Source organism: Heloderma suspectum, chromosome 10 (assembly GCF_057233095.1).
Source record: "Heloderma suspectum isolate Gila_16-S chromosome 10, 16-S_ref, whole genome shotgun sequence".
Lineage (NCBI taxonomy): Eukaryota > Metazoa > Chordata > Lepidosauria > Squamata > Helodermatidae > Heloderma > Heloderma suspectum.
The window spans coordinates 20,025,084-20,046,745 of NC_139467.1; the positions used below are offsets into that span (position 1 = coordinate 20,025,084).

The 21,662-nt window shown below is 46.1% G+C and overlaps 1 protein-coding gene across 1 annotated transcript in view; it reads left to right on the plus strand.

Moving 5' to 3' along the window:
- Positions 1-4,507: 4,507 nt before the first annotated feature.
- Positions 4,508-21,662, plus strand: part of LOC146337909 (IgGFc-binding protein-like) — a 38,703-nt gene continuing 21,548 nt past the window's right edge. Inside the window, exons 1-4 of the mRNA XM_084815443.1 lie at positions 4,508-4,585; positions 7,232-7,285; positions 14,182-15,420; positions 16,774-17,399. Coding sequence (XP_084671569.1) covers positions 7,234-7,285; positions 14,182-15,420; positions 16,774-17,399 — 1,917 coding nt within the window. The 5' untranslated portion in view covers positions 4,508-4,585; positions 7,232-7,233. The remainder of the gene's footprint in view (positions 4,586-7,231; positions 7,286-14,181; positions 15,421-16,773; positions 17,400-21,662) is intronic.

Consider the following 21,662-nt stretch of genomic DNA (forward strand, 5'->3'; position numbering starts at 1 on the left):
CTATGAGGACTGTCGTGATGATTGCACTACAAAACCTTTCACTATACCACTGCTAGTAGGCAATTGCAGTTTTTGTGCCAGATTACCCACTGATGTGCTCTTCTCTGCTCTGCACCATGGTGCTTGTGCAGGATGGTGGTGCTTGGGTTGCAAGTAGGGATGTTGGAGGAATCCACAATGGAACCAAATGAGTTCAGATTTTCATGAATCCGACTGGCAGATTCCGCAGCGGACCAGCTTTTCCCCTGTCAGGCGGATTCTGCAGACATGTGGTCCGGTTTTCTAACTTCCCCGAATTTTGCACAAATTTTGTTGTAGAAAAATACGCAAAATAAAAAAGGCCCCAAATATGGCCTTTATTCCCCAGTGGCTAAAGTGTGAAAATGCACATTTGGGGGAATTTGTGCATTTTTTGCACTTGTGATTTTGCGCAAATACACATTTGCACAAATTCGGAAACAAAACAACCCCTCCGATTCCATCGATGGGCAGACGATGGAACAAAAGGTGCCTAACAATCCATGAAACACAGACGGAACAGATTTCACACAATCTGTACATCTCTAGTTGCAAGTATGATGCATTGTCTGTATTGCAGAGGGCAACATCATGAAGTTGCTCAGCTGTCACTTACTGGTGCCTTCCATGCATATGTGGTGCGTGTGTGTGTTTGTGTGTGGTGGGGAGGGTGACTTTGTGATTGATTGGTGCATTGTGGCAGAGTTGCCATGGATGCTATGGGAGTGTTTGTCACTGTTGCTATATTATGTCTTGTTTCTATGGGTATTGTTTTGTTTTCTGCTTTATTAGTGGAAGTGCATGGGATGGCAATTATATTATCCCAAGGGTACACCTGCATTGGCTTGTAGGACTGCCCTTCCTATAAACAGTTATCATTTTTGGTGGCTGGTGGCTGCAAGCCTGTGGTGTGGTGGAGGGGAATGCAGAGGAACAGAGCTCCAGGACTTTTTCAGAGCAGAAGCAGTGCTGTCATCTGTAATTGACAGACCCTCCTTGCTCTGGCGAGCGAATGAGGTAATAACAAGGCCTACGAGTTTTACTATTGTTTGTGACTGATTTGCACAGAAGAAGTTAGAGAATGAGGGAAATAATTAAGCAGAGGCCAGATATGTCTTTCCTTTGCTTTGATGGGGTTCCTACCTCACACTAGCAATTCAAATAGTAACACAACTTTCTGAGCTTGTTTGCACATCCAGTTAAAAGCTCACGATTGCATTTAAGATGGCTGATGTTCTTTTGTCAAAGCTCAAAGCGTTTTACAGGTTGGATCTACTCAGTCAGATGAAAGCACCATTGAGTTCAATGGAGCTTACTCTCAGGTAACTATGCATAGGATTGCACTCATGCCTCATGAACATAATTGTGAGATTTTTGTTTGTTTTGCTTTGGATGTCTGTGTTTTATAATGAATTTTTCAACCAGAGTGTTAGGTCCTTTGAATATAAAACAAAGAAAAGGTGTGTGTGTGTGTGTATTATATAGAGGTAGGTGTAAAGGTGAACTGAATAAATAATAAGTGGAACAGCAACCAAGCAATATAGAATAAAATGAGGATGTGACTATGGAATATACTTGAGGGTGTGGCAATTTGGACTGTCTCAAGCTGAGTTCTTTCACTTCAATTTATTATTATTATTATTATTATTATCATCATCATCATCATCATTTCTATACTGCCCCATAGCCAAAGCTCTCTGGGCAGTTTACAAAAGTTAAAACATTAAAATACAATACACAAAGTTTAAAATCCATTTACGGACAGTAAATAAATAAATAAATACGGACAGTATATACAAACAACATATAACTAAAAACAACATTGAACTAAAATATTTTTTTTTAAAAAATCCAACAATAAAACAACACAGCTTAAAAACAGTAAAGAACAGTCAGCAAAAGGAACAAGAGTTCTAAAAAGGGAAGGCCCAGACCTCCCAAAGTTGCCTACCCCACCATAGACCTGACTATTCTGAGGGAAATAAGCACTGGGGGAAGCAAAGGGACTAGGGGAGGAGACAAGGGAGGGGAAGTAACTAGAAAGCATGGCTTAGTAGATGGTTATGCTTGTCCTGAGACTCTGGTGATTGCCTCAACAACACACCGTACATTCTTGTACCATTGCACTCAGAGTCAACAATTCATTTGGCACCAAACTCTGTAAGGCACCAAACTCTGGGCAAGCAGGTCTGCCATATATGGCACCTGGCTGGAGAGACTCAATGGGTGCTTCACCAGGGGGTGGAGTATACAAGGCACCACTGATCTGTCTGGGCAAACAAGGCAGCAAGGTGGCTCAAGTTGAAGGGAGATAGAAAGACCCTGGCCCTGGAATGTGGCTATGGCTGGGCAGGGCTCAGCCTTGTGGCAATTTAGGGTCAAATCCATTTAGCGAAATCAGTAAGTAAGCAAAGGGTCAAAGCACAGGATTTCCAGTCCAGGGGAAAAAAAAGGGAACCCAAAAGCAGGATCTTATCAGCAGTCAGCAGCACAAGAAATCAGTCCAAAAGAAGCAAGGTGTCAAGGGACCGAGAACTGAAAGAAGTCGTTCCAGCAAGCAGCAGGTCTCAACTGAGAGTTTGTAACCAGGAGCTTCCAGAGCTTCCACTGAAGACTCAGTTGTAGCACATCAGAGGCTTCTGGAAGACATCCTCCTTGTGAAGAGAGTCTTATGAGGAGCTTTCCTTTGCAAACAGGGAGCCCTTCTCACAGAGGTTCTTCTGACCTGCCTCTTGAGATGCTTTCAGTCTAAGGAGTTGTTTAGCCTCTGTCTAGAGGCAGAGTTCCCCTCCTCTTTCAGGTATGGACCTGTGGCCATCTCCCCCAAGGGCCCAGGATCCTCCTGGTCTTCTGGCATAGGCTACTCATCAGTGTTGTTTGTCTCCGGGAGCTCTAGCTCCTCCTCTGAAGAGGATTCCTCCCGCAGGGACATGAGATCTAGGCACCAGAGGAAAGCAGGGGTAGTGATGAGAAAGGATCACAAAGGACAGGAGTCAGAGCCAAGTGATCCCAGGCTGACTGTGGAGCTGTGTGACAGCAATTCTGTCCAGGCTGAGTCCCACAGTTGAGAGGAACAAGGACAAGCACTGCTCGTCCAAACTCAAGGGCAGTTATAGACTTCAAAATAAAGAGTACAAAGAGTTCAATGGCTTTGAGGCTGGACTCAGGATGAGATAGAATAGTTTGACTCTGGGGAATGACAGGGGACCTCAGTTCTGGGCTCCTTCACTGAGTTCCTGGCTACTTGACTGAGTTAAAACTAGCTGACAGAGCATTACAAAAGCCAGGCATCTGGAGACAGGTAGAGGCATACAGTCAAAAGGCATCACAAGGGAAGCCCAGGTGGTACTTTCCCCAGCTGATCTATGCTGAGGAGGTGATGCTTCAGTATTGGGCCATGTTACCCACCAAAGCTCTGGACTGGTTAATTTAAAGGTACTGTTGTGGGATATCTGGCTGGGGTGGTGACCTAAACATCAGGTAGGCATTTGCATGCATCTGGAGTTCTATTCGGAGCAGCACCTTTTCATTTAATTTATTCAGGCCTTTTGCTCTTACTGCCTTTCTCAGAACAAAATGGAGTATTTTGCGGTTTTGCCAAGGTGCCAGGGTGATGCAAAACCCATGGCCAGTTGAAGATATTTTGCAGCCTGAGTTGAATGATAAAAGGGTGCCCTCTCTCATTCCACATACAGAAGCAAACCAGAGTGATCACTGAGTCTTGATTCAGCACTGCCAATGGGACAGCCACTAGCCTTGATGGCTCTATGTTGTCTCCAGCATCAGAGGCAGTATGCCTGTGTACGCCAGTTGCTGGGGAACATGGGTGGGAGGCTGCTGTTGCACTCATGCCCTGCTTGTGGGTTTCCTGTGGGCAGCTGGTTGGTCACTGGGTGAACAGAATGTTGGGCTAGATGGACCCTTGGTCTGATCCAGCATGGCTCTTCTTATGCCATGTTCTTATGATAGTGTTCTCCACCACACCTGAGGACAGCAAGCTCGCTTAGGGGGTGCAGGACTGGCTGCATAGCAGCACAATTCTGTCCATCAAGACTTCACTGCCACCCCAGCAAGCATCTGCCACCTGAAGTGGCCTCCTCACTCTGCCTAACGGTAGGGTCGGCCCTGATAAAACCCGAAGGTCATGTGTACAGAAACTGCAGGGAAACCGTTCTTCAAGAGCTCATGGCCAGATGAAATCCTGCTATTTTCAGCAGCAGCAGCAGCTGCAACTGCCTCTGGAAACTGTCAGGTAGGGCCTCAGCTGCTCAAGACAGATGTATAATGCAGCCAGAAGAGCAGGAAGTACAGTGAGATGACTCCTGCTTTTTCCACCCCTTCCAGTAACTCTAGCCGTTCTGGGGCTATTGTGTCTGCTGCCAATAACCCTTGCCTTTTTCTGGAGTGTGATAGGTTCCTGGCCCATTCTAAGGAATTAGTTTGGATTCTTCCATCCTATAAAAGGGGAATAAGCAGCAGAGAGAGAGACAGGGAGAGGGAAAGCACAAGCAGGCTTCCTGGTCCCTCTCCTTCGTCAAGCCAAGATAGGTCTACTAAATAGTCGAAGGTAAGAGACTGCTGCGGACAGCTTTGGCATTCTTATTGTATCTGTTTATTGCATTTGTATCCTAGCTTTCTTCCAAAGAGCCCTGGGTGGTGTACCTCAGGGGTGGGCAGAAGGTAGTTCTGGGTCTACTGGTAGATCTCTAGGAGATTTGCTGTAAACCAGCACGGATTTCTGACTCCCCATTATTGAACCATAACACCTACAAAATGACCCCTGCTCCTGCCCTAAATTGTATTGCAGCCTTTCCCAGCTGAGTGCCTTCCAGAGGTGTTGGACTACAACATGCTGACTGGGGATGGTGGGAATTGTAGTCTAATGTCTCTGGAGGGCACTCAGTTGGGGGAGGGTGTTGCACTGCAGAAATGAAGAAAACTTGGAGATAATCAGGAGGGCATTTTATGTGCGGATGGACTGTGAGCTCCATTCCTTTCCTGGGCTCAGAATTCTTTCATTCTAAGCGTATGCCTTTTCTACAAGGCTCCAGTCAGTGGAGGCTGGTGGCTCCGATGTCAGCAAGGCGGTAAATCCGCTCCACCTTGGAGAGTTCCTTTAGAGTTCTTGCTGGTGCTGACTGTAACCCAGATCAGATTCACCGCCCCGCTGACATCAGAGCCACCAGCCAACACTGGCTCAAATCGGGGGAGCTGGGGGACTTAGTAAAAACAAAAACAAAAGAGATCCCGCAAGCCTGAAGTCTGCCCACCCCTGATGTACGTGGTTTCCCACCACTCCATTTTCTATCCTCACAACAACCCTGTGGGTTGGGTTAGGCAAAGAGAGGGTGACTGGCCCAAAGTCACACACTGAACTTCCTACCTGAGTGGATAGTTGAATCCAGGTCTCCCCAGTTCTAGTTTGACAACCAAGCCACACCACGGCAGTGCTTCCTGACGTCGTGGTCTGATCGGCTGTTCAGTGGCCCAGAGTGCCTTTTTCCAGCTTTGGCTGTGGGCCCAGCTATGCCCCTATCTGAGCAAGGATAACATGGCTTCAGTAGTCTATGCTCTGGTCACCTCCAAGTTAAATTACTGCAAAGTGCTCTGGTTGGGGCTGCCCTTGAAGATGGGTTGGAACTGCAGCTTGTGCAAAATGTGGCAGCCAGATTGATAGCAGAGACCAGAATATCTGAGCACATAACACCAATTCTGGTCTGATTGCACTGGCTGCCTGTATGTTTCCAAGCCCAATTTGAGGTGCTGGCCTTGACCTATAAAGCCTTCCATGCAATACCCGCTGGGGCATCTGTCCCAGAATGAACCTACACATACACTATGATCAGCATCTGATGCCCTCCTCTGAAGGAGGTTCAGAGGACAGCAACAAGGGAGAGGCCCTTCTCAGTGTTGGCCCCCTGACTGTGGAATGCTCTCGCAGTGAGATCCACCTGATGCCAACATTGTCATCTTTTTGGTGGCAGGTTAAGACTTTCCCCTACTCCCAGACATTTGACAGCATATGATGGGGTATTTTAGTTCCTTATCAGGCCCTGGTAGTTTTATTGTCAATTGTTTCTAACTTGTTTTTAAACCATTTTAATATTTTGAATGTCAAAGGTTTATATTGTATTTCATCATGCCATGAACTGCCCAGAGAGTTTTGGCTATTGGGCAGTATAGAGATGTAATAAATGAAATGAAATAGGAGCTGGTGACAATGGTAGTGGGAAGATAGATTTACCGAGGGAGGGGATCCATTAAGGGTGTCTTGCCCAAGGACCCTCCAAAACCTGGAGTCAGCTGTGGTAAACTGAGGCCTGTTTGGCCAGAAAGAGTGCCACAGAATTGTGAAAAGAAATTTAAATAAAAAGGGAGTTGAATGTAGCTTGAGAAAGGTATCGCTTTCCATAGTGTGCACAGATGTTTCTTTGTTGCTTCTTGTCAAACAGGTTTTATGAACAAGACAAAACCTTGCAAAACCAGTTTTCTGAACAAATAAAAGACTGTCTCTAGGCCATACACAAATGTAATGACCCCCCCACCCCCACCCCCTAAACCACAGTGTTGGCCACTCCCTTTTTATAGGACAGAAACTGTGGTCACTGGGACATTTCATATACACATTTTTGCATAAGAATCAAGCTGCTTTAGTTTAGTCTGAAGCCTTAAAGCGGTGGATAGACAAGGTGCTGCACTCAGTTCCAGAGCTCTTGCAAAATCACACTTGAGCTCCGAGAGCCCTCTGGAATACATCCCTGTTCCCCATTGTCTCCTTGAATCCCAAATGAGGGAAACCACCTTTTTGGATAGACAGAAGTTTTCCATCACTGCATCTCCATGCCGCGAAAAGCTTTTCCTGTTGATTTTGGCCTCTTGTGCAGCTCTGAAAAGCCAGGGAGCCTACTTCAACCAAAACAATATTTTCTCAAGAAATTTCTCTCTATCGTTGTATCATTCAAGATGAGAAGGTTTGGGCTAGAAGAGAGGCTTTAGAGGTGACATCAGCCTTCCTCAACCTGGAGCCCTCCAGATGTTTTGGACTACTATTCCCAGCATTCATGACCAGTAGCTATGTTGGATGGGGCTTCTAGGAGTTGGAGTCCAAAACATCTGGAGGGCACCAGGTTGGGGAAGGCCAGGTTATGTTCATATGCAACGAAGAACCAGAAAACTTTTCATGACATTTCTTCCCAAATTCCTTGTTTTGCAGGCATGGCCACAATGAGGATCGTGCTGCTTTTGGCTGGATCAGTGCTACTGAGTGGTGAGTAAGCTGAATAGCTCAAACTCCCCCCTCCCCATTCACTTTCAGGATGGCTGTCTATCTTCTTGTGTGAGTATGTGGCTTTTTAGTGTCCAGCGGGGACTATGCCCACATTATCCCAGTATGGAAGAGGAACTGAAAGATGAGTCAAACCTCCTAATGCTCCATCAAAATGAACCCCTCCCATGAAGAATGATATTCGCTTTTTAAATTGTATATATTAGATTCACTCTAGCCAGGCTGCTTTCAGGTGAGGCTTTTTATCACACTATCACCTGGCTTCATTAACAAAATTTTATAGGAGTCCAGACAATGGCATTTCCCACTTGGGTAACCCTCCCGTGTTTTCCCACTACTTCTTCCATCTTTTTTCTTGGAAAACCCACTAAGGAAGAAAAGACGGCACTAACCATTAGGAGACACAATGCCTCCTAATGGTTAGAACTAAGACTCTTCCTTCTGGAAGCACTCCAGGGAAGCACCCTCCATTACTTTTGAGAAAAAAATGAACCATAAGAAAAAACAAGCCCAGTATTGCACACTATTCCAGCAAAAAGACAATCTATGAAGCTCACTACAAGTAGCAAGAACATGTCTTCCATTGCTTCATAATGGGAAACATAATATTAAATTACATGGAGAACAGTGAATTCCTCCTCCTCCTTCTCTTGTGGAAGGGCCGTGTCTCAGTGGTAAAGCACATACTTAGCATGCAGAAGGTCCCTGCATTGAGCAGGGGGTTGGACTCGATGGCCTTGTAGGTCCCTTTCAACCCTACTATTCTATGATTCTGTGATTCCTAGGTTCGATCCCTGGCATCTCCAGGTAGGGCTGGAAAAATTCCTGCCTGAAAACCCTGGAGAGCCATTGCTGCCAGTCAGTGTCAACAATACTGGGCTAGATGGACCCATGATCTGACCCAGTCTGAGGCAGCTTCCTATGCTATTGTTCTTTCAATCTGTCATTCCAGAGATATAAAATAGGAATCCAACCAACTGAATATAAACAATCTTTTCTTTCCCCCAGTCTGAGCTTAATGGAATGCATTTGTTTAATCATCACAAGAAGAATTTTCCAACCATTATGAAACGAGGCTTCCATGGGAAGCTTTTAAGCAGCTTTCCGGTAATGAAAGTAATCACACTAATGGAACTGTGGAATATGGATTTCAGTTTACCCAGGACCACTCAGTTGATCAGGCTGAGAGGTTTGGGATCTTATGAGGTGGAGAAGAACACACACACAACCAATGTAGATGAAAGAAGATTTATTGAAATAAAATAAATAAGCAAAAGTAGAACCTCCCCAGAGAGTTTCATGCTCTCGGAGGCTTAAGAGGTTGCATGCCTCCTAGGTACAAACTTAATGACAAAGAAATCTGAAAGAGTTTCAGGCTCTCTGAGGCTGAAGAGGTTGCGTGCCTGTTAGGCAAGAGCTTAACACAAAACAAATCCTCAAGAAGTTGCGTCCTTCTTGGTCAAAACTTAGTGCAAATGTAGTGCATTAAATGACTAAATATACAGTTAGCCCCTGTTTGTTGCTCAGCTCCAGATTGGTCTATATTGCAACTGGCCCACTGAGGCAATGGTGGTGATACAGTGTCAGCCAGGCCCAAGCCTAAGACTGTTCTCTTATATCCCAAACCCAAACAGTTAAGTATGTCAGAACAAAGATAACTGCACCTTATCTAAGCCCCAGACAGTAAAATCCTTTCCCTGAATTCTACCCAACACATACTCACCACATACTATCAAGTACTTGGGCAGAGCACTTAATACGTGTCCTGTGGATCGAGGGTCTTGTTGGTGTGTGTGCACATACAAGCGATCCAGATGCACCACGCCCCCCCCCCCGAACCATGGCAGATTCAGGGGTTTTATACCCTTTTTCCTCGTTGGGGCTCATGAGATCAAAGAGGGGTTCAGTATGTTCTTTGTTGATAATACATCATATCCCCAATTTCCAGGACTGACGTTTGTTGAAGACAGACTGCCATCTCCTTCCGACTCCCCAACATTTCTCAAGGTTGCTTCTGTGGTCATAATGTGCCATCCTCCTCTTTTATTGGCCCATTTCCATCTTCTGTAACTGATACTTTGGCAATCTTCAGCACATACCAGAGCACCCCCATTTGGCCTTCCTGAAATGAAGCTATTCATTCTGCATTCACACCTCCCCCTCCTGACCTGGGCTATTCACATGACATGGAATGGTTTATAATGTTAACCTTTTTACATTTCATGGTGTTCTCAATTGACACTTAAATGTTTTGGGTTACAGGGTACATTCAGGATGTTTACAATTCATCTTCTATTCAGGGTCAAACTTTGCATTCTATTTCTACATTTCTAATTGCAAAAGAGAACAAGAGTTCATTGTGGCGCCTGAAGTCTACAAGGTTATCTACTAGGAGCAGGGAGAGAAGTTATAGAGGGAAGCAATCATTACTGACAAAAATCAAGTAAAAGTTGGATTTAGGAAATGAGAGAAATTAATAAAAGTGCTAAGATACTAAAAGTAAGACAAACTTAAACATTTAAGGGAAATATATGTGGATGTGAGGAGATATAGGGAAGAAAAAACATGAAAAAACATGAAAAATAAAATCACGCCATGTTAGAACCACCCAATTCAGCCATAAGCACATGCAGCAGGCTACCCCTGCATGCACAGCTAAGAGAGCATTTGTTAATCACTTCTTTGAGGATGGAGGTGGGGGAAGCAACCACAAGAAAGTATTCAGCCTCCCATCCTCCTTCTTCCTCTAAAGAGGGGACCAACATGGCCACAAACAATGTGCCTGGAGATGGGTATGCAAAGCTTCAGCAATCGGATGAGGTTTTTCGTTTTGTGGTTTAGGGAACTACACACAGAACATCCATTTTGCTTGCTGTTTCTCATGTACTAAGGTTACACATGCTGAAACCTCCTAGCTCATTGGTGTGTGAGTGTTTATATCTTCACCTTAATTTCGAAAAGAAAAATCTTTAAAAATAAAGGCACTAATGATGCTCTTCAGTGCTTCACAGCGTCAAATTATTTTCTGCGAAATGGCATATATCAAGGGCTACCTAATTTCATTTTCCCACTCTGCATTTCATTGTACATATTTATTGTTTGGCAAATGCATCAGTGATCAGATGGGATGATGATTATATTATATCATAATATCAAATCTTCATTAATAATAATAATTATAATTATAATTATAATTATAATTCAAGTTTCAGAAGATAATATTCTCCACCCACAAAACAACCCTCCTGAAACACATTTTGGACCCTAAGGGTGAAATCCTATCCAGATAGGTGGCTGCCTCCAAACTCAAAGCAGGGCAGGAGAAGCACGGAGGGGTTCGTTCCCTCCGCACTTCTCCTGCCCTGCATTTTCGGCTAGACAGCCACTTTCGGCTGTTTAGCTGTGGGACAGCGGAGTGGGGGAGGAGGCTGCTGGATGACACATTGGATGTGTTGTACCAGCATTTCCACCCTCCCTACCCTGGACCGCCCCATTTCGGCCGCTCCGTGCTCCTCTTGTGAGCGTGGAGCCCGGGGCTTTTCTGCGCTGCCTGTGAGGCAGTGCGGAAGGGTAGAAAGGTCAGTTCTCCAGGAACTGACCTCAGAGCATGGGCTCTGAGATGGGTTCCTGGAAAACAAGATATCCTATGGCCATCTAGCCACTGACTAGCAGCCATAGGATTGCTCCCCCCGAAACAGAAACTCTCTTTTTTTTTTTTGTAAATTCAAAATTAGGTAAAATAACTGAGAAAATAGATGAAAACTTTGCTACCACTATAGCACTATATAAATGCAAGGTGGAGTAATGGGCATTGGTTTTTTTTAAAAAATCAGGTTTTATTTAATAGCTTCCTGTCATGCCTTTTTGGATTTGGGTTTTTTAATGGATAAGATTTTATTGTACTTGCTGCTGTTACATATTTTAACTGTATTGTATTGCATTTTGATTGGCTTATTTTAAAATTGATTAAAGGTACTTTAAAGGATAGTATCCTATTGCTGGGAAAACCTGTCAAGCCAGCAAGTACTACTGGCATTGTGCTAGAGATCACTTAGACTACTGCAACATAATTTATATTAGCAGTAGTGTCGAACAGGATAGTGCCCATAATTTGCTGATATGATCTTGAAAGGCAGCTAAGAAACTTTATTTATTTATTTATTTCTATACCACCCAATAGGTGAAGCTGTCTGGGCGGTTCACAAAAATTAGAACCACAAAGCACTGCATATAACAATATAAAATATGAAAGCTTAAAACCATAATACAACAGTACAACCAGAATAAAACCTAGCAGCAATGCAGAGATTTAAAATACAGATTCAAAACACTGAAACCAAAAGACTAGGAAGCTAAAACGCTAAAATACTGGGAGAATAAAAAGGTCTTCACCTGGAGTTGGAAGGGGTACAATGTAGGTGCCAGGCGAATCTCTCTAGGGAGCTCATTCCACAGCCAGAGTGCTGCAGCAGAAAAGGCCCTCTTCTTCCTGGTAGCCACCCGCCTCACTTCCTTTGGCAGGGCCAGAAGGACTGCTGAGGATGATCTTAGGGTCCAGGCAGGCATATATGGGAGGAGGCGATCCTTCAGCTAACCTGGCCCCAAGCCATTTAGGGCTTTGCATGTTAATACCAGCACAATGGACTGGCAGCCACTGCAGCTGGAACAATAATAATAATCAGAGTTCTGGTGAACAGCTGGTAAAGCTTTAGGGTGTTTTCCTTCAGAAAATTACTAAAAGCAAGGATTACAAACACCAAAATATTACATGCCCAATTGGATTTCCTGGGTTCCCTAGTTCCGACCAATAGGACCAGAAGAAAAACAAACAAATTTAGCAAAACTGCTTTCCTTTTCAGTGGAAACAGTGGGGGCTAACACAGGCACTGCATGATTCATCAGGATGGCAGATTTCTGGGAAATCGTGAAAGAATTCAACAGACAAAGTCTCCTTCCTCCATATCTCATTCCCCCTTAATTCCCCCTTATTCTGTCTTGAGGGCAAGCATTATACCCCCAAGGCAGTGTTGATGGAAAGGTAGCAAGACACACAGGTCAGGCAAGGGATTCAGTTCCAAAACAACCTAGAACAGGGGTGGGGAACCTCAGGCCTGGAGGCCAAATCTGGCTCTTGGGTTGGCCTCAGCCCCCTCCCCCCAACGACTGATCATTTGGTGGTTTCCTGGTTTTTGTGCAGCTTTTCCCCATTCTGAATAGTTGAAATGTTTCTCTTAAGTTTCAGTAAATCAGAACTTTAAGCTACAGCATGCTGAATTTTTTTTATTCTTTTTGTCTCCACCCTTTTGCCTCTGGCTCCACCCACTTTGCCTGCAGCCCCGCCTAACACTGGAATGTGCCCCCCCCCCCCGAGCTCCATAATTGAATTTGCCTCTCGGGCTGGAAGAGGTCCTCCCACCCCTGACCTCAAGTCAGAATGGGAAGTGAAAACTATCCTGCATCTCCACCCTTCCCCAAGAGGAAAAGTGCAAGAGTAGCTGCTTTTGCCCTGGATTGTGTCCTCTCTTAGATCCGATTCCTTCATTGTTTGGATATTTGATTGCTATTAGAGCTGTGTGCAAATGGCCTCTCAAAATTCTTCAGCCTATTTGTGGGCAGAGAAATGGTGGGGAGGACAATTTTACCGAATTTCTCCTGGGGGAGAAGCTGGCTGAGGGTGCTGTTCATGATTTCTCTCTCTATTACACATTTTTTCCATTGGTCTGTAGCCTCCCAGGCCACCTGCACTTCCTGAACTGAAAAAGCCCCATGGGAGGAATTGCCTCACAGTGTCTTCCTCCTGATAGCTTTAATTGAAGTGTGGGAAGCTGAGGAGGCTACAGGCTGCCACAGAGATAATTGTACAATGAAAGAAGGACGATCATGCACACTCCATGGCCACGTCATAAGTAAAGTGAGCACAAAACCCCCAAACCCAGCCCATGAGAATTTCTCCAAAATTTCTTCTCCTTCAAATTTCTTTTTGAAAGCAATTTCTTTTGTGAACAGAGACGGGGTAATGAAGAGACAGGCAACAAAGGCTTGGATTGAAATTGGGCCACATTTATTGAAATATCTGCAAAGGGGAAACCTAGGACGGGCCCTGACTGTGCCAGCGGATAGCTGGCACCTTTATGGGAGAAAACACACCCAGGCTAAGGGGTGGCATGTCAGCCTTGCCGCCCCTCTGGACTGCCCCTTATGGGGGAGTTAGACCTTCCCATGTCACCCCCTCCCGGTGCTGCCAAACACCTGGGTGAGTGAGGTGAGTCAGTCTTCCAGGCAATCCTTATCCCCCCGCCGAGCCGCAGAACCCATTCGGGAGGACTCAGGTGTCATCTGTCACCATAAGGTGCCTCTGCATGCGAACCATCCCTAATCTCATTCTCCTCTGCTTGTCCTAGCCGCCAACTGAAATGTGACCTGTAGTGAAACGTGACCTATAGTGAGAAAAGTAGACATTTATCTAAAGGACAAGTCCTGCCCCATTAACAGTGTGAAGTAGGCAAAAAGACACACCATGCCAATCAGACTGTGAGCCAAAAATTCCTACATGGCTCCCAAAAGGGGCAACCAGTTGGTACCCACACTGCTTAAGGGAGGGTGGGAGGGAGCTGCGCGAGTGAGAGATTGCTCTCTGAGGGGCATGGGACATAAAAAGGCTTCCCTGGCCCCTCCCCTTCAAAATGGCACCATGAGGGATGCCAAATGGCATCCTGAGATGCCTTCTCACCCCACCTGCCCACAACGCCCCCCCCCCACAGCCAGGCAATGAGAATGTTCAAAAAACATGAGATAATTTTTCAGCACAGGCACAGCACTAAATGTTATTCTCTGCCAAGTTTTGTTTCTACAAATGTCTTCTGTTCTCCTCCTTTTAGTTGAGGGCAGAGCAGGATTCCAGGGAAAACAATTCATCACAGCCTTCATGGAAAACTTCGAGACGAGATGGCCCTCTGAAACAAGTCTGCAGCTGTTCCTCACTGCTTGCTGTAATTCCACCATGGTAACTGTGACAAAGACCAGATCTTCCACCCGGAAAAGTTTTTCAATCAGAGAAGGTGAAATGTTGCCCGTGCAGATCCCAGTGACAGCCGAGATGGAAGGCAGTAACACGTTTGATGACTCCATTGTGATCCAGGCTGAAAATGACATTTCTGTCGTCTTAATGCACAGGAAGTTATATTCTGTTGCCACCATGACTGTCTACCCAGTCCACGAGCTTGGCACACTGTATTATATCGTAACCCCACCTGGCACCAGGTCAACAATCTACTTAAAAGAATTTGCGGTCATAGCCTGGCAGGCACCAACGGAAGTTGATATTTATCTGAAAGGGGAAGTGACTTTCAAGGGAGTGTTGTATGCTGCAGGGACCAAACTCACCATTAACCTTGGAGTTTTCCAAGCAGCCCAGCTTCAAAGCTCAGATGATCTGACTGGCACCAGAATTCAGGCATCGGCACCAGTGGCAGTCTTGAGCGGGCATGTTTGCGTTCAGCAAAATTATTACTGTGACCATGTTGCTGAACAGCTCCTGCCAGTGTCCAGCTGGGGCACCACCTTCATTGTCCCTCCAGTCTTTCTCCAAACCAATCCTGATCTTGTATATGTGGTTGCTTCCCAAAACACTCGTATTCATTACCAGTCGGGGCAACTAAAAAGCTTCCAAGACATGGTGGCTGGGGAAGTCAGCCAATTTGAGTTCCAGTACCCTCAGGCATTTTACATCTCTGCTAATGTTGGGATTCAAGTCCTTTTGTTCTTCACCGGTGTCAAAATACAGAACACAGGCTACGATCCATTCCTCATCAACATCCCACCCATAACAAGCTATGGCCAATCCTACTACATTGATGGAATGGGCAAGTTTGACAATTATGTTGCCATTATAGCAAAGAGCTCTGAAGCCAGCCACATTACCAGGGACAAGTCAGCCATCAGAGGCTTTCAATGGAGAGAGATCCCTGGGACACAGTACTCATGGAGTGAACGCAAGTGGGATGTGACAACCAGAACCATCTCCCTAGAGCATCCTGACTCAAACTTTGGTGTCTTCATCTTTGGTAACAGAAACTTTGAGGGCTATGGCTTCGCTCCACCGGCATTTGGCTCATTTGGTAATTAGTCTCACATTGTGTATACTATAAATCAAGACTATGGCTCATATTTTCAGGTTCCATACATAATTATTTCTCCTGGGTTCTTGGAATGGGAGGTTTATTATATGATTGTGACATTCCTTGCTTTTATTCATTCATTCATTCCATTTATTTAACAATAGTTATGAATCACTTATATTAAAGACATTTCTAAGTGATGTACAGAAGACAAGGTTACCTTCCTGGGAACAGCTGTTGGAAAAGGAATGTTTTGAATGTTTTTAGTAGGTGCCAAAAACCCAGAAGGATTGGTGCCTTCCTAAGTTGTAGTAGAAAGGAGTTCCAGAGAATGGGCAGTCTGACACTAAAGGCCCAGCTCTGAGCCATGGTGGACTGAACTGCTCCAATCTTGGGTACCACCAGGATGGTATCTACTGGTGAGCAAAACAACCGAGCACAGGGCAGGATCAGGTGATCTCTTAAGTATCCTGGTCCTGAGTTGTTTAAGGATTTGTGAACAAGTACCAGTACCTTTTAAAGCATTCTAGGGCCCAGTCTGGGGCAAGGAGACACAAGATGCCAGCATATCTTTCAGTTGTCCCTCAACTCAGTTTTATTTGAAGTTATTAAACCTATCCTGCCTTTACTTTTTGGAAAGCTGATCTACAAAGTCAGACAGAAATCTCTAAGGGGCCAAAATAGACATGATGATCAGTCACATGAAGCTTTTCCTCAAGGCTTCTGTGGAGGCTGCCATCTGCAGTAGAAGACCTGTCCAGGATGCTTCTTCAGCCATTCCCTTTTGGCAGGCTTTCTGCTAAAGTCACCTAGCCCAAGCTATTTTCCCTTCCAAAGTGGAAAAGGTATGGGCACCCTTGTACACACACGGATTTTGTGGGTGGAAAAGTAGCAGCTAGAAATCAATCTCATAAACTCTGAAAATAGAGCTTTGAATTTATGAAAACACTCAACCTGTGCCACATGTCTCCAATAAGTTACAAAAAAAAAAAGGAGGAAAACCACACAATTAATGATGGCTCTGCAAAGAGCGGCTAGCTTTACCTGTTACCTGTTTATTTCTTAGTGCTCACCCCCATTGGAGAAGAGCTAAGATGACAGGGTGATTCCCAAGCACTGTATTTTCAGTCCTGAAAATCCCGAAGTTTGCAACTTAGTTCCTTGCAACTTGGATCCTTGGAATTCAGATATATGGAGCCCTGCGAGACAAGCATGCCCTGAATTAGCACAGCTTTGGGGCAATAAATTGCGAATGAGCATTACATATATTTATCTCCATTAGGAGATAGGCATCTCGTTAGACTAGTAGACCAGGGAATTCATCTGACTGGTTTTGATCAATGTTTCATTCAGATCCTGCTCCAGTCACGGACCCGGTCCAGTTAACCTGTCCTGAGAACAGCCACTATAAGGCCTGTGGAACCGCCTGCCCAGCTACATGTTCTGACCGATCTGCTCCCACCAAATGCAAACTGCCCTGTATAGAAAGCTGCCAATGCGATGAGGGCTACATCCTCAGCGATGACAAGTGCATCCCAGTGGATAGTTGCAGCTGCACTTATAACGGCAGGACCTACAAGGCAGCGGAGGAGTTCTGGGTTGATGAAAACTGCCGTACTCGCTGCAAGTGTGACTCAAGATCAGGCCAGACTTTGTGCCTCAAGTCTTCCTGCAAGGACAATAAGAAATGCCTCATGGTCCATGGTGTCTGGGATTGTCATGCGGTCAGCTACACCACCTGCACAGCCTTTGGGGAACCTCACTATACCACCTTCGATGGAAAAAGATATGATTTCATGGGAACCTGTGTTTATCAGATGGCAGGGCTCTGCACGGAGAACCCCAGCCTCACCCCATTTTTGGTCAAGGTGGAGAACAACAACCGAGGCAGCAAGGCCGTGTCCTACACGAAGGTGGTAACTCTGGAGGTCTACAATATGACCATCAGCCTGAGCCAAGAGTATCCATCCAAGATCCAGGTACAAATGTTGTTGACCCATCGGGAAGTTTGGGGGAACTTTAAATTAGGTACTTTTCTTTGAGAGGACTGGCTAACATGCTCTGAGGTGCTTCAAGGCCATTGCATATGACACCCCACCTCCCCACACATACACATATATAGGCAGAAATTGTGGATTTCTGTTTTTATAAACAGGCCCGGCCGAAGATGTTTTGCCACCTGAGGTGAAGGACAAGATGGTGCCACACACATTCCACTTACAGAAGCTGACTGGACTGGCAGTTGATTTTTTTTTTCATGGGACATCATGCTTCACCTCACTAGAGGGGCAGTAGGCTAGCCTAGGGGGTGGAGGACAGGCTGCCTGGAACACATAGCTCTGTCCTCCAATTGAATGGCCAGGGGGGCTGCCACCACTGCCCCCTCCACACCACTGAACATCTGCCACCTGAAGTGATTGCCTCACTCTTACTAATGGTAGGGCTGGCCTTATTTGTAAAGCATGAAGGGGAATGTAAGAGCACCTTATATCTACTTTGACCCTGCAAGAATTAGGGCGGAACTAGATGCTACCAAACAGATGGCAGCATTGCCACCATTTTGTGCTCCTCTCTCCCCTTTTCTTGGTAATCTTTTACTGTACATGCAACATGTGATGTTATATCATTTCACTGTATGTTTTCCTGCCCCAGCTGCCACTAGCCAATGATGCAAAGCAGGACTATGGAAACCGACAGTGTGATAAAGTCATGTGTTTTATTATACGTGATATGGGGGAGGGGGGGAGACACACACAAACTATGGAAGCTTTCTGTTACTTGTAAATTCCACTTCTACCCTTTGCTCAAACGTGATGTGGAAACAACAACCCACCATCCTTTTTATGTCACAGAAAAAATCCCTTTTATTACATGGTGATTAGACTCTATGACAAAACAACAACAACCCTGTCCTGTATGGGTAGCCATTTTGTTGCCCATAATTTTCAATATACTCCTTTCCTTCTGAAAGAGGGCTTTTAGCTCCTGGTTGTATATATTCTATTGTGCTTGGTGGCAAAGCCTCTGACACTGACTGGCAGAGCTGGAATGTTCAGAAACATTCCAGCTGCTCTGGGGACCAAAGGTGTCAGAACGTTAGCCTTTGCGTCCTGCTATGACTAGGGATGTACGAAAGTCACTCACCTTTTCACAGCTTGGATTCGCGGTGGGGGGGAGGTGCTCCGTCCCTCCCCCCGGAATCCTCCCTGGGCCGGCTCCGCTCCACAGTGGCTCTGTGGAGCCGCCGGCCAGGACTGTCCACAGCCGGAGTTCCGGCCGCGGACAGGCTGCTGTGGATGCAAATGGCGGCTGCTGTAGCAGCTGCCATTTGCGTCCAGCGAAGCTGCCATGATAGGCTACGTAAGTATTTACGTCGCCTATCACAGCAAGCCAAAAACAAAACAAAACAGCGTATGCAAATGGCGATGGCTATGGCCGCCGCCATTTGCGTTCCCTATTCTTTGCCGTTTTAGCCTACGTAAATATTTACTTAGGCTATTACGGCAGAAAAAAAAGGAATGCAAATAGCGCCCACTACGCTATTTGCATTCCCCTTTTTTTCACCGTAATAGCCTACATAAATATTTATGTAGGCTAAAACAGCTAAAAATAGGGAACGCAAATGGCGGCTGCTGTAGCCACCGCCATTTGCATACGCGTTTTTTTCCCTTTGGCTTGCAGTGATAGGCTACGTAAATACTTACGTAGCCTATCATGGCAGCTTCGCAGGACGCAAATGGCGGCCGCTATGGTGGCCGCCATTTGCGTCCGCAGCAGCCCGTCCGCAGCTGGAACTCCAGCTGCGGACGGCCCTGGCCGGCGGCTCCGCGGAGCTGCCGCGGAGCAGAGCCAGCCAGGGAGGATTCCGGGGGGAGGGATGGAGTGCCTCCCCTCCACCGCGAATCACTTCTGCGAAAAGGTGACTTTCGGTCATCCCTAGGCAAAACTAAGGGTGTAATGAGGTCCAGGAAGAAGTGGGCCATTAAAGATGGGGCGTGTAGGGGGTGGGGGTGGATTTCACTTATTTATTTCAACAGTCAGCCAGTTTTTTGGTCCACGGCTTATAGTTCAACTCAGTTGTGCAAATCAGCACACCCTCCTTTATGGAAAGGTGGTTTTACACAACCAGTTTGCTTGGTGATTCTAATGTGATAGGGTTATTACAGGTGCGCTTTCTGTACCATGGATGGATCCTACTAGGGGTGGACGAAAGGCACTTACCTTTCGTCGAAGCTTGTTCGCGGTGGGGGGGAGGCGCTTCGCTGCTCCCCCCACGAATTTCAGGCCGGGGGGGAGGCCCCGGGCAAAATTCAGGCGTTGCCCTTATTTTCGCTGTAGTCTACGTAAATCTTTACGTAGACTACAGCGACCAAATAAGGAATGGGAATGGCGGCTCCCTATGGGGTCCACCATTATCCGTACGCGCTTTTTCTTTTTTTTTTAAAGTCACCCGTGATAGGCTACGTGACGATTGACGTAGCCTATCACGGCTGACTTTGGAAATCTAGCCGTGATAGGCTACGTTAATTGTCACGTAGCCTATCACGGGGGCGTTTTTTTTTTCTTTTATTGGAATGGCGGTGGCGGCAGCCGGTCAAAAGACCGGCTGCCGCTCCCGCCCCGCTCGAACACCCGCCGAACCGCTGGCTGGACCCGCTCCTGGGAGGGACATTTGGCGAAGGTAAGTCCTGTCCCGGGGGGGGGGGCGTGGGGGGCAGGGGGGGTGCGGAGGATTTCTCCCCGAAACTTGTTTGCGTGGCCGAACATGTTGGCGCTCAGCCCCCCGAAGTTTCGGGGAGAAATTCTCCGCCATCCCTAGATCCTACTCGTATGAGATTGCATCCATAACAGTTGCCCTCTGGTAGAATTTGTCAGTAGTCCGATAATCGCATGATAACTTGCAACTGAAAAACAAACAAACAAACAAACAAAAGGCCTAAGTTGGTCTTAAGTCCTTACAGGAATCCAGAGGAGTCTGGGTAGGCTTGGTGCCAGGTTTAAGTGGGTGCTCAGCTTTCCCCACCCCACAGCACCAACCTTGTTCCTCACTCCATCAGGTCCTTGCCTGGTATTTCCATGAGCACTCATCATCATTTCTCCCTCTCTCATAATACTAGAATCCCGGGGTCATCCCATGAAGCTGATTGGTCGGAGATTTGGGACAGATAAAAGGAAGGACTTCTTCACAAAGCACATAGTTAAGCTTTGGAATTTGCTACCACAAGATGTAGTGATGGCCACCAATTTGGATGGCTTTAAAAGGGGATTGGGCAAATTCCTGGAGGAGATGGCTATCAATGGCTACTAGTCCCGATGGCTATACGCTGCCTCCAGTATCAGAGGCAGTATGCCTATGTACAGCAGTTGCTGGGGAACATGGGTGGGAGGGTGCTGTTGCATTTACTTCCTGCTTGTGGGTTTCCTGTGGGCAGCTGGTTGGCCACTGTGTGAACAGAATGGTGGACTAGATGGACCCTTGGTTTGATCCAGCAGGGCTCTCCATATGTTCTTATGTTCCTGGTGATCCTGCAACCACCGTTCACTCTCCCTTGGATGTTCTTACCTGGTGGCAGTGCTTATAGGATGAGAGCCAAGTGACTGCTGGGCATGAGGGGTAGGGATGTTGGAGAAATCTGCAACAGAACCAAGGAGTCTGGATTTTTATGAATCTGATCCACAGATTCCGCAGCAGACTGGCTTTTCCCCTGTTGGGTGCTTTTTGTGGACTTGCAGACCGTTTTCCTAACCTTTGGGAATTTTGCACAAATTACATCATGAAAAATGCACAAAATTTACAAAAAAAATGGCCAAAAATGTGCATTTCCCCATAGGCTAAAGCATGAAAATGTGAATTGGGGGGGCATTTGTGCATTGGGGGGGATTTGTGCATTTTTGCATGTGCAAATTCATGCAGATTTGGAAACAAAAAAGATCCAATTCTGTTGACAGGTGGACGATGGAATGAAAGGCACCTGACATTGACAATCCACGAAACACAGACAGAACAGATTTATATAATCCGTACATCCCTAATAAGGTGGCTGCCATGTTATATCTCCCATCTGGCTCCCATATAAAAGGACCAAGTCTGCCAGGAATAAACAAAACATCCAAGGGGAGTGGGTGAGTGGCTGGTGACCCTGCAGCTTCCACACTTCTGGGAGTGGGGGAGAAAAGTGGCAATGGGCACCAGCAGAAATGCTGGGTGCATTCCCAGTGGTAGTGGAATCACAGGCAAGGTA